This window comes from Oncorhynchus gorbuscha, linkage group LG19, assembly GCF_021184085.1.
Source record: "Oncorhynchus gorbuscha isolate QuinsamMale2020 ecotype Even-year linkage group LG19, OgorEven_v1.0, whole genome shotgun sequence".
Lineage (NCBI taxonomy): Eukaryota > Metazoa > Chordata > Actinopteri > Salmoniformes > Salmonidae > Oncorhynchus > Oncorhynchus gorbuscha.
This window is the reverse complement of record NC_060191.1, coordinates 57,496,071-57,509,418: the sequence shown is the minus strand read 5'-3', so window position 1 is coordinate 57,509,418 and position 13,348 is coordinate 57,496,071. Positions and strand designations below refer to the sequence as shown.

Here is a 13,348-nt window from a genome sequence, read left to right as displayed (position 1 = left end):
CATTTGTTTGCAAGCATGATAGCTGTGTTTTTTGTTTACCCAGCTTGTTGGCCATTATCCAATCAGCGTTTCTCAACTAGTTCAAAGCACTTGAATGCATCCGACTAGGATTTATGACTGCACAATTGGTAAATTCCACCTCCCAATTGCTTACAAAAGCAGCATAAAAACCAAACATCATTGTTCTGTACCCCTGCCTTCCTCAGTAGGCTAAAGAACAGTTGTAACCTACAGTTAGTTATCGCTTTGAGGTGTCAATAGGGCAATTAATTCGGATATAGAATAAGAAATTATTTTAAATGAAAAAGGTTCCATTAGGATTACATTTTCCATGGTGATGTTAGCGTGCAAGGAGACAAACTGACATCTACACACAGTAAACTTTGTCCAACTTTGGCTCATCTTCCCGACAACATCACCTGACTGTGGGTGATTGCTGGTTAATGATTAAAAAAGCATAAGAATATATAGGCGCGCATCGTCTCTTGACTAGTCTGTGTAGGCCTACCAAGTACGGTAAGTCCGATAACGCGCAACTGCAGCATATATACATGTATTTGACAGATGTATTCCTTAGGTTAAAACCCCTAAATGTAACGAGGACATTTTAAACTAGGCCACATTGTTACTTACTTCCTCCTCCGCCCCCTTCAACGGATGAAAAAACGAAACTGAACATCTCTGAAATTCTATCATCACTGAGAGGAGAGCGTTGAGCAACTGAGAAGAAAGACGCTTCGACTGACTGAGATTAGAAGAAATGGCATTTTATAACCAAGAACCTTTTCATAATCCGGTATGTTTATTATAAGCATTTATGTGATTTGTTGTGTATTTAAAATGTAGATGTACTTAATGTTTAACTTTGAGAGTTGGGCGTGTGCATACGGTCACATTTGGTCATCCTAATGTGCGCCCTCCGCTCAGTAATCTACATTATTTAGCCAGTTTTAGTCTGACTTGTTCCGTTCACAGATGTAATGCTAAAATCAATAGATGCATAGCTAGACATTCATAGTATCAATTCATGCTATTGTGCAAATGTAATATTTATCTTATTAGGCGACAGTGAATGTCTCGCGTACACCGTTATGTAGACTTACTCCTATTAATTTGTATTTATTATGGTTCCCCATTAGCGGCTGCCAAAGCAGCAGCCACTCTTCCTGGGGTCCAGCAAAATTAAGGCAATTTATACAATTGTAAAACAACGTAAAACGTTCACAACACACTGCGTGCCCTCACCGAGGTAAAGGAAGTTTCAGGTTGAATATTCGACGGATATTCGCCTGTAGTCTTACGTCCACCAGCAGCAGTTAGGGACCGTCAACATAGTGACAAATCAACATTTTCAAATTACAATAGCTATTTACCCATTACTCCTAAAACTTTCAAAACGGGTTCTCGTTAACCCGATGGCATAGACACACATTGCACACTTATTTTTTGTCAATTTACATCTCACACTATTTTAAATGATTTATTTACATTTTTGAATTTCAATAGCTCCTTGGTCATGTGACCTAATGACTTCAAACAAGGTTCAGAATGGCCACTGACTACTCTTCTATATTGCACACCCTTTAGTGTGTCCATTTTCATCTCAAGATTTTACATGAATTTTTCAAAATGTAAAATTTCAATAGCTCCTGACTTCAAACATGGTGCAGAATGTACCCTTCTATATTTCACACTCTTGTTTGTGTACTGTAAAATCACGTGGTGTAACGTACATTTTTCATAGTTTTAAATTTCAATAGCTCCTTGGTCATGTCAATTACACACCTAAGTATGCAGTGGAAATACACCCATATTGCATAACCTCTTACGTCTTGTCAATATTGTACATTAGTATTAGTTTGACAATTAGGGGGTTCAGTCCAGTATTGACCCTTTTCTTTAATATTTATCTAAGTATAATTGTTAGTCCTAAGTACTTATTCCCCCCCCAAGGTGTTGAACTATTTTGTCTTCATTCCTAGTTACAGCACATGGAACCACCGTTGGCATGCAAAACATTCAATCTAAAACAAAGCGTAACACGTTATAAATAATATCAATGTAGTATGACAAATTAGCCATCCATTGTGTTATATCGTAAATTGTCTTTCATGCCGTCACTGTTGTCAAAAGATATAAACATTTTAAATAAATCAAATCAAATTTATTTATATAGCCCTTCGTACATCAGCTGATATCTCAAAGTGCTGTACAGAAACCCAGCCTAAAACCCCAAACAGCAAACAATGCAGGTGTAGAAGCACACAAGTTACTAACCTAGTCAGTCTTTCGGCCACATCCAGGTTATTTATCAATGGCACACATGAAGCAGTTGTTGGCTTTGTTGAACTCAGAAATCATAGGCATGAACTGAACATATGGCTGTCTGACACAACTACATGAAAATAAATAATTTACATTTACTTTGAATTAAATGTCATTCCATACCAGACATTTTTAGTATATCCTCAGCCGTTTCTTTTTGCAGTTGCTCCATGTGTTTTTGAAGGTTCCATATCAATTTGGGAGGGGATGTTGGGGAAGTTCTGTGCAACTACCTTGGCCCATCTACACCAAAAAATAAAATGGAGCTTTTGACTTAATTGTCACATAACAGCCAATCATTCATTATTGAAAATACAACTATCAAACCTGCATTATAAAGACCCCAGAGCTGAAGGTGTCCTTCTGCATGGTGTGAGTAATTTCCCCTCCTTTCCACTTTGTCCCCAGTCGTCTTTTCCATGGCAGGATCTTCTCATTTCGAAGTATTCTCTTTTTTATGTCAACATAATGGAATTCTGATTAGTTATAGGCAAATACACAAGCCACATTTGTAATGCTGTTTTCATTATCACTATAATCTAGTAGTAATTTAGTAGTAGAGGTAATTTCCTTAATGCCCCATTCTACACACAGCCTAAATTATAGGCACTGAACCATTTACAGGACAATAATAAAAGTAGCATATAGGATCCAACCCTATCACAGAGTGAATAAATGTAGAGCGTTTGTAGACTTAAAGAAAAAAATATTAAGTGACAGTTTCATCAGTACGTGCTTAAAGTCACATCACAAAGATGACAGTGCCTACCAAATCTATTGTGTTTGTCAATACTATCTGAAAATGTCAGTTGTTGAACATAAATTGCTATTGCAAATAGAAGTATTATGATATATGCAGTTGAGGAATATGCCATGTACCAACACTACATGTAGAACGGACACAAGACATTCCCACATGCAGTGTTAATTTTTAAAATTGTATTTCTTATTTCACCTTTATTCAACCAGGTAAGCCAGTTGAGAACAAGTTCTCATTTACAACTGTGGCCTGGTCAAGATAAAGCAAAACAGTGTGACACAAACAACAACAGAGTTACACATGGAATAAACAAGCATACAGCCAATAACACAATAGAAAAATCTATATACAGTGTGTGCAAATGTAGTTAGGTTAGGGAGGTAAGGCAATAAATAGGCCGTGGTGGCGAAATAATTACAATTTCGCAAATTAACAATGTGATAGATGTGCAGAAGATGAATGTGCAAGTAGAGATACCGGGGTGCAAAGGAGCTAAAAAAATCTAAATAAAATAATATGGGGATGATGTAGTTGGATGGGCTATTTATAGATGGGCTATGTACCGGTGCAATGATCTGTAAGCTGCTCTGATAGCTGATGCTTAAAGATAGTGAGGGAGATATGAGTCTCCAGCTTCAGTGATTAAAAAAAGAGAACTGGAAGGAAAGGTGGCCAAAGGAAAAATTTTCTTTGGGGGTGACGAGTGAAATATACCTGCTGGAGCGTGTGCTACGGGTGGGTGCTGCTATGGTGACCAGTGAGCTGAGATAAGGCGGGAATTTACCTAGCAATGACTTAGATGACCTGGAGCCAGTGGGTTATGCGACGAATATGAAGCGAGGGTCAGCCAACGAGAGCATACAGGTCACAGTGGTGGGTCGTATATGGGGCTTTGGTGACGAAACGAATGGCACTGTGATAGACTGCATCCAATTTGCTGAGTAGAGTGTTGGAGGCTATTTTGTAAATGACATCGAAGTCCGGGATCGGTAGGATAGTCAGTTTTACGAGGGTATGTTTGGCAGCATGAGTGAAGGATGCTTTGTTGCGAAATAGGAAGCCAATTCTAGATTTTATTTTGGATTTAAGATGCTTAATGAGTCTAGAAGGAGAGTTTAGTCTAGCCAGACACCTAGAATATGTGGACAACTACAAATCCTTAAGTCAGAACCGTCCAGAGAAGTGATGCTAGGTGGGCGGGCAGGTGCGGGCAGCGATCGGTTGAAGAGCATGCATTTAGTTTTACTTGCATTTACGAGCAGTTGGAAGCCACTGATGGAGAGTTGTATGGTTAGTTAAGTGTCCAAAGAAGGGCCAGAAGTATAGAGAATGGTGTTGTCTGCGTATAAGTGGTTCAGAGAATCACCAGCCGAAAGAGTGACATCATTGATGTATACAGAGAAGAGTCGACCCGAGAATTGAACCCTGTGGCACCCCCATAGAGAATGTCCAGACAAGAGGCCCTCCGATTTGACACACTGAACTCTATCTGAGTAGTTGGTGAACCAGGCGAGGCAGTCATTTGAGAAACCAAGGCTGTTGAGTCTGCCGTTAAGTTCCTAACTTCCCTGAAAAGTTGCATATTGCGGGGGCTATTCAATGCTAATGCAGTACGCCACAGTGTAACGGTTTTCTTCTGGTGAAAGAGAGGCTGACCAAAATGCAGTGTGGTTATTTTTGTACATCTTTAATAAAGATGGAAATACAACTATCTACAAAACAAGAAATGTGAAAAACCGAAACAGTCCTATCTGGTGCCACAAAGACAGGAACAATCACCCACAAAACCCAACACAAAACAGGCTACTTAAATATGGTTCCCAATCAGAGACAATGACTAACACCTGCCTCTGATTGAGAACCATATCAGGCCAAACATAGAAATGGTCAAACCAGACACACAACATAGAATGCCTACCCAGCTCACATCCTGACCAACACTAAAACAAGGAAAACACACACGAACGATGGTCAGAACGTGACACACAGGATGTTTTTGTGCTGGTCAAGGGCAGTCAGGTCTGGAGTGAACCAAGGGCTATGTCTTTTTTTTGAATGGGGCATGCTTATTAAAGATGGTGAGGAAAGCACTTTTAAAGAATAACCAGGCATCCTCAACTGACGGAATGAAGTCAATATCTTTCCAGGATATCTTGGTCAGGTCAATTAGGAAGGTCTACTTGCTGAAGTGTTTTAGGGAGCATTTGATTGTGATGAGGGGTGGTCGTTTGACGGCGGACCCATTACGGACACAGGCAATGAGGCAGTGATCGCTGACATCCTGGTTGAAGACAGCAGAGGTGTATTTAGAGGACAGGTTGGTCAGGATGATATCTATGAGGGTGTATGAATGGGTGTCCGAGCTGTGTGCCAGTAGTTTAGACAGACAGCTCGGTGCAGTCAACATGTCAATCAATACCTCTCATAAATAAAAGTAGTGATGAAGTCTATCTCTCCTCCACTTTCAGCCAGGAGAGATTGACACGCATATTATTAATATTAGCTCTGTGTACATCCAAGGGCCAGCTGTGCTGCCCTGTTCTGAGCCAATTACAATTTTCCTAAGTCCTTTTTTTGTGGCACCCGACTACACGACTGAACAGTAGTCAAGGTGCGACAACTAGGGCCTGTAGGACCTGCCTTGTTGATAGTGTTAGGAAGGCAAAGCAGCGCTTTATTATAGACAGACTTCTCCCCATCTTAGCTACTATTGCATCAATGTTTTGACCATTGCAATTTACAATCTAGTGTTACTCCAAGCAGTTAGTCATCTCAATTTGCTAATTGTCCACATGATTTATTACAAGATTTAGTAATAGACATTATAATTATAATAACATTATAGCAGGGGGTGTAAAGCCATAACACATACATTTTTCCAGCAGCAAACTATGATCAATACTGTCAAAAGCTGCACTGAAGTCTAACAAGACTGCTCCCACAATAATTTTATCATCAATTTCTCTCAGCCAATCATCAGTCATTTGTGTAAGTGCTGTGCTTGTTGTGTCTTTCCCTATAAGCATGCTGAAAGTATGTTGTCAATTTTTATACTGTGAAATAGCATTGTATCTAGTCAAACACATTTTTTTCCAGAAGTTTACTAAGGGTTACAGTCTGATTGGTCGGCTATTTGAGCCAGTAAAGGGGGCTTTTACTATTCTTGGGTAGCAGAATGACTTTAGCTTCCCTCCAGGTCTGAGGGCACACACTCTTGAGTAGGATTAGGATCACTACAAAACTTCTTGTATGACCTCTTATACACTATATTAGGCCCAGCCTTTGGAACTTTGGTTTTCCTAGATATGGCTATTATATTGTGATCATTACATCCTATGGATTTGGATACTGCTTTAAAGCAAATATCTGCAGCGTTAGTAAAAATGGGATCAATACATGTAGATTTAATTCCTGTGCTGTTTGTAACTACCCTGGTAGGTTGACTGACAACCTGATCCAGTTTTGCAGCCACTGGTTACAGTTTGAAGTTTTTTCCTGAGTGGGCAACTTGATGATACCCAGTCAATATTTAAGTCACCCCCCCAAATCATTTATATAGCCCTTCGTACATCAGCTGATATCTCAAAGTGCTGTACAGAAACCCAGCCTAAAACCCCAAACAGCAAGCAATGCAGGTGTAGAAGCATGGAAAAACTCCCTAGAAAGGACAAAACCTAGGAAGAAACCTAGAGAGGAACCAGGCTATGTGGGTTGGCCAGTCCTCTTCTGGCTGTACCAGGTGGAGATTATAACAGAACAAGGCCAAGATGTTCAAATGTTCATAAATGACCAGCGTGGTCAAATAATAATAATCACAGGCAGAACAGTTGAAACTGGAGCAGCAGCACGGCCAGGTGGACTGGGGACAGCAAGGAGTCATCATGTCAGGTAGTCCTGAGGCATGGTCCAAGGGCTCAGATCCTCAGAGAGAGAGAATTCGAGAGAGCATACTTAAATTCACACAGGACACCGGATAGGACAGGAGAAGTACTCCACAGATATAACAAACTGACCCTAGCCCCCGACACAAACTACTGCAGCATAAATACTGGAGGCTGAGACAGGAGGGAGGTAAAGAGGAACAAGTCAATGGCCTCTAGCCTACATTCAGTATTGATACCCCTTAACGTTTTCCTAATTTTGTTACGTTACAGCCTTATCCTAAAATTGATTAAATTGTTGTTTTTTTTTCCCCAGCAATCTACACTCAATACCTCATAATGATAAAGTAAAAACAGGCTCAGACATTTTTGCCAAAAATGTACATAAGTAGTCAGACTCTTTACTCAGTACTTTGTTGAAGCATCTTTGGCAGTGATTACAGCCTCAAGTTTCCCCCATTCTTCTTTGCAAATCCTCTCAAGCTCTTTCAGGTTGGATGGGGAGCGTCACTGCACAGCTATTTTCAGGTCTCTCCAGAGATGTTAGATCGAGTTAAAGTCCGGGCTCTGGCTGGGCCACTCAAGGACATTCAGAGACTTGTCACGCAGCCACTCCTGCATTGTCTTGGCTGTGTGCTTAGGGTCATTGTCCTGTTAGAAGGTGAACCTTCACCTCAGTCTGAGGTTCCTGAGTGCTCTGGAGCAGTTTTTCATCAATGATCTCTCTGTACTTTGCTCTGTTCATCTTTCCTTCGATCTTGACTAGTCTCCCAGTCCCTGCCACTGAAAAACATCACCACAGCATGATGATGCTGCCACCACCATGCTTCACCGTAGGGATGGTGCCAGGTTTCCTCCAGACATGACGCTTGGCATTCAGGCCAAAGAGTTCAATCTTGGCTTCATCAGACGAGAGAATCTTGTTTCTCATGGTCTGAGTCCTTTAGGTGCCTTTTGGCAAACTCCAAGCGGGCTGTCATGTGCCTTTTTACTGAGGAGTGGCTTCCGTCTGGCCGCTCTACCATAAAGGCCTGATTGGTGGTGCTTCAGAGATGGTTGTCCTTCTGGTAGGTTCTCCCATCTCCACAGAGGTACTGTCAAGCTCTGTCAGAGTGATCATCAGGTTTTTGGTTACCTCCCCGACCAAGGCCCTTCTCCCTCGATTGCTCAGTTTGCCTGGGCGGCCAGCTCTAGGAAGAGTCTTGGTGGTTCCAAACTTCTTCCATTTTAAGAATGATGGAGGCCACTGTGTTCTTGGGGTCCTTCAATACTGCAGTAATATTTTGGTACTCTTCGGCACAATCCTGTCTTGGATCTCTACGGACAATTCCCTCGACCTCATGGCTTTGTTTTTGCTCTGACGTGCAACTGTCGGAACTTATATAGACAGTTGTATGCATTTCAAAATCATGTTCAATCAATTGAATTTTCCACAGGTGGACTTGTAGAAACACATCTCAATGGAAATGGGATGCACCTGAGCAAAGGGTCTGAACACTTATGTAAATAAGGTATTTCTGTTGTGTATTTTTAATACATTTGCAAGCATTTAAAAAAAAACTTCTTCATTATGGGGTGTTGTGTGTAGATTGATGAGGAAAACATTTAATTGAATCCATTTTAGAACAAGGCTGTAACGTAACAAACAGTGGAAAAGGGGAAGTGGTCTGGATGCACTGTAATAGCTCTTATCTATTCTTATTCTATTCTGTTTATCATCAATGATTATGTTTATCTGTTGCAGAGACTCCCTTTCACCGGCAGTATCCAAGGTGGGCTGCAGGAGGGGAAGACTATCACTATTACTGGGAAACTTCACCATGGGGCAGACAGGTGGGTCACCACTCACCGATATAAACTTTGTTAACACATTTCCTCATTCTTTGTCTTCCAGAGATTCAGGGGTTTGCGTTCTAGTCTAGATAATACATACTACACATTTTCTGTGCAGATGTAAAACTTGTTTGGAGAACTGTTTAAAACGATCAGACCCTTTTTTAAAATGTTCACCTAAAATGACGTACCCAAATCTATCTGCCTGTAGCTCAGGACCTGAAGCAAGGATATGCATATTCTTGATACCATTTGAAAGGAAACACTTTGAAGATTGTGGAAATGTGCAATTAATGTAGGAGAATATAACACATTAGATCTGGTAAAAGATAATACAAAGAAAAAAACATGCATTTTCTCTTTTTTGATCCATCATCTTTGAAATGCAAGAGAAAGGCCATAAATAACTTAGGAGTCTAGAATTTTAGATTTTGGCCACTAGATGGCAGCAGTGTATGTGCGGTGTTAGACTGATCCAATGAACCATTGTATTACTGTTCAAAATGCTGTATCAAGTCTTCCCAAATGTGCTTAATTGATCAATTGATACATTTTCAAGTACATAACTGTGCACTCTCCTCAAACAATAGCATGGTATTTTTTTCACTAATAGCTACTGTAAATTGGACAGTGCAGTTAGATGAACAAGAATGTAAGCTTTCTGCCCATATAAGACATGTCTATGTTCTGGGAAATGTTCTTGTTACTTACAACGTCATGCTAATCACATTAGCACACATTAGCTCAACCGTCCCGCGGGGGGACACCGATCCCATAGAGGTTAACATCTCCGGAACCACATGCTCTCTCCCTCTCTCTCGGTTAGGTTCCATGTGAATTTGCAGTGTGGTTCTAGGGCAGGGGCGGACATTGCCCTTCACTTCAACCCACGATATGACAGTCACCCTGGATATGTGGTGGCCAACACCTTGCAGCAGTCCAGATGGGGGACAGAGGAGCGGAAGCAGCATTCCCCCTTTCAGCATGGCTCTGGCTTCAGCCTCGTGATCACCGTCCAGAGGGACGGCTTCCAGGTCACCCAAACCCTCCCATACTATAGTATATGGAGTAGAGAGATGTAGGATCTTAATTTAAGCCAAAATAATCCCGCAGCAACAAGAAATGTGAATTATTATGTGGATTATAATTAATTGGGTTGATACATTTTTCGTTAGGACAAATCAAGTCATTTTTAAAAGGGAAATTACAAACTTTAGAATTCTTTTTAAATCTTGAATACACTAAAAGTTTGCTTTTCCTGCTGTGTAGGAACATTTTCAGAAACAGATTAAGATCCAACATCTGTACATTCCGACTACACAATAACCTTTTCCGTCTGTTTGTGTGAATGATTGTAAAAGATTATGCTTACAGAGCTCCCCCATGATTTTAATGAAGTCAGTGACTCATGATCTAACATGGTGGTTCACTCTTGTTTTCTTGAAATTGTATGTTATGTTATTCTATCATTATTCTCTTTTTATCTATTTTACAGTGTGACTCAATTTATGCTAGTCTGTTAAGGAGTTAAAATGGATTTCAATTCATGGGTTTACTTGGAATACTCACTGTCCTCAGGTCCATAAGGACTCTGCTCATGGTTGTTCTCTGTTCTCTGCCTTCAGTTGAATGCGAATGGGAAACATTTCATGACCTTTAAGCACCGTATTCCGTTTGACGCAGTGGACACCATCTCAGTCGAGGGAAAAGTGGAGGTGACCTCCATCGCCTTCCAGAACCCTGCAGTGAGTAGTACCTAACACATTTATTAGAAGTGCAGAGAATTTGAAGGTAAGTTCCACTGATTTTAAAGGGATTTAATATCTTTTAGCCCACCTTTCCTGCACAGCCAGGATTCCCTTCTTATCCGGGATTTCCTGCGCAACAGGGATTTCCTGCGCAACAGGGATTTCCTGCGCAACAGGGATTTCCTGCGCAACAGGGATTTCCTGCGCAACAGGGATTTCCTGCGCAACAGGGATTTCCGGCGCAACAGGGATTTCCGGCGCAACAGGGATTCCCTTCTCACCCGGGATTCCCTTCTCACCCGGGATTCCCCGCGCAACAGGGATTCCCTTCTCACCCGGGATTCCCCGCGCAACCGGGATTCCCCGCGCAACCGGGATTCCCCGCGCAACCGGGATTCCCCGCGCAACCGGGATTCCCAGCGCAACCGGGATGTCCAGTAAGTTAATCTGAATCATTAATGATAATTTATTGGCCAACCACTTCTTGGTTATCGGATTCATAATTTTTGGGGGGCAGATATGTGATTTGTTTTCCTTTCATTGTCTTTCAGTCTCTATATGTTGGTTTTATGTTCAGTACTACTGATATCGCCTGTGATGGGGAATTTTAAGATCACTAAAGTTCATATTTATTTTAGAGTGATTTACTTCCTCATTCAGTACAGTGACTGTATCATTATGGAAGTATAACCCCTGTCATTGTCTTTAGACAGATTTCTACAGTAAATATACAGTAACCTGTTTACAGGAAAGTGTAGTACATTAATCAACATGCTGTCCCTCTCTCCTGTTGCTCCTCACAGGCTCCTCCTCCATATGTCCAGCCACCATTCTTTGTAAATTACCTTCTACTTACTGTATCACATCATTGTCTGTCTAATGATGTGATTTATTAAAATCTTCAATTTTCATCCAGGCTGTTCCATACAAGAACACGATCAATGGTGGACTCTACCCTGGACGCACCATCAACATCCAGGGAGTGGTTAACCCCAATGCAAATAGGTCTGATCCTGTCTTATTGTCTTTACTGTAAAGGGGAACCAGAGTGAGACATTAACTTCCCCTGGAGTTATAGGCACAATTATAATATGATTTTTTATCTTTTAAAGTTGTTCCCCTTAGAAAAAAAAGTATAGAAGAACTTTAGCAATTCTAGTTCATCATTTGCGTGGTATTGAAAGTGTGTGTCAATGACCCCTTGGCTTAGAAAGAGAGGCTTACAAAACATCCTGGAGCGTGCAACTATAGCAGTTCTCCTGTCATGGTTTCTCACCAACACTGATCTTATCCTTTTCTCCTTGCCGATAGGTTTAATGTTAACCTACTCTGCAACTCTGAGATTGTGCTGCATTACAACCCCCGATTTGACGAGACCCTAGTGGTACGCAACAGCAGGCTGAGGGACCAATGGGGAAAAGAGGAGCGCTCTGGTGGAATGCCCTTCCACAGGGGCCAGGCCTTCACGGTAACTACCCACCATGAACACGAAGCAGCTTTTATACGTTCCTAGTTTCAAGGATGAATAATTATTTCTTGTTTCAACCCAAAGCATGCCACTCAAGCCCTTTCCTGATACAGAGTTCCTTGATGGTTTAGTCACTCAGACAATGGCATGACGCTGATTAGAGAGATGTTCCACTTTAAAGATTCCGGACTGTTTCTCTCTATATCAGAGACGGAGTACTAATAAGGCTAGTTTTGTATTTTCAGCTGTCTATTACCTGTGAGGCTCAGTGCTACAAGATAGTGGTCAACGGGAATCAGACTAGCACCTACAAACACCGCCACACCCTCCTTCAGCAGGTCAACGTTCTGGAGGTGGATGGAGACCTCAGTTTGACCTCCGTGATGGTTTAGGGCTGTACAACTGTGACTCAGCCACTTGTTTAATTTTGTGGCACCTCTGACCCAAACCTCCACATATCTTTTTGATCTGTTCTTGCCGCAATAAAAATTACATTCACTTTGTTTCCTTACTGCTATCAGTGCCTGTTAATAATATAATAATATATATTATTATAATATATGCCATTTAGCAGACGCTTTTATCCAAAGCGACTTACAGTCATGTGTGCATACATACATCCCCGGGTGGTCCCGGGGATCGAACCCACTACCCTGGCGTTACAAGCGCCATGCTCTACCAACTGAGCTACAGAAGGACTACCCCATTTGCACATGTATTATTAGTGAGTGCCGTGCCATTGACTTCAAGGATGAGAAATGTGTTCCTGTTTGTTATAAATCAAGGTAGAAAGCCAAGAATGCCAGACCTGACGTTAACTCTCATGAGACGTACCCTGAGGACAATGCCTAGTAATTCCATATGTAACCTAGTTTATCACCAGTGGTCTCTAGACTCTTTTTTTTATAACATTAAGTTACAGTATATACAGTTAAGTGTGACAATATGCTGTGTGAGACTGGCTATGCCAAAACCCTTGTTCACAAAGTAAACTGCAGTATGTGTTTAGACAGCAGTGATTTGCTGACATGGCTACGCTAGTTGTCATTAACAATGGGTGTGTGCACCGTGGTGTAGGCTGATTGGTGACACTCCTGCTTCCTATCACTCAGAAATTATGTAGCAAGTTAAGATGACAACAATGAATGCCATGGCCGTTTCCCAGTTGCTTTGAATGTTCAAAATCATAGTGTAAGAACACTTTTAAAGCCTCAGAGGATAAGATTATCCAGCTTTCAAAACAAGTCCTTTTTGGCAAGCCACATCAGTCAAGCTAACGAGGTAGCTGTTGTGCTTTCTACCACATTCACTAATTTGTTTGTAAACAATTAAG

The 13,348-nt window shown here is 41.2% G+C and overlaps 1 protein-coding gene across 6 annotated transcripts; it reads left to right on the top strand.

Annotated features, from left to right (window-relative positions):
• The first annotated feature begins 227 nt into the window (after positions 1–227).
• Positions 228–12,518, top strand: LOC124005606 (galectin-9-like). Of its 6 annotated transcripts, none has more exons than XM_046315015.1 (9): positions 228–796; positions 8,711–8,799; positions 9,626–9,833; positions 10,425–10,544; positions 10,631–10,669; positions 10,706–10,984; positions 11,464–11,552; positions 11,859–12,015; positions 12,261–12,518. In XM_046315015.1, the coding sequence occupies exons 1-9, from the start codon at positions 761–763 to the stop codon at positions 12,405–12,407; spliced, it is 1,164 nt and encodes a 387-aa protein (XP_046170971.1). In that variant the 5' UTR covers positions 228–760; the 3' UTR covers positions 12,408–12,518. The 6 variants fall into 6 exon arrangements, with proteins under 6 accessions (XP_046170971.1, XP_046170970.1, XP_046170969.1 ...); XM_046315013.1 differs by having other exon boundaries at positions 229–516; positions 617–796; positions 10,631–10,984; XM_046315014.1 differs by having other exon boundaries at positions 10,649–10,984.
• Positions 12,519–13,348: the final 830 nt, after the last annotated feature.

Coding starts and splice junctions, on each gene's coding strand:
- LOC124005606 (XM_046315013.1), top strand. CDS start 761: ATGGCATTTTATAACCAAGAACCTTTTCATAATCCG. Junction 10,985..11,463: donor CAGCGCAACCGGGATGTCCA/GTAAGTTAATCT, acceptor ATTTTCATCCAG/GCTGTTCCATACAAGAACAC. Junction 12,016..12,260: donor ACAGGGGCCAGGCCTTCACG/GTAACTACCCAC, acceptor TTGTATTTTCAG/CTGTCTATTACCTGTGAGGC.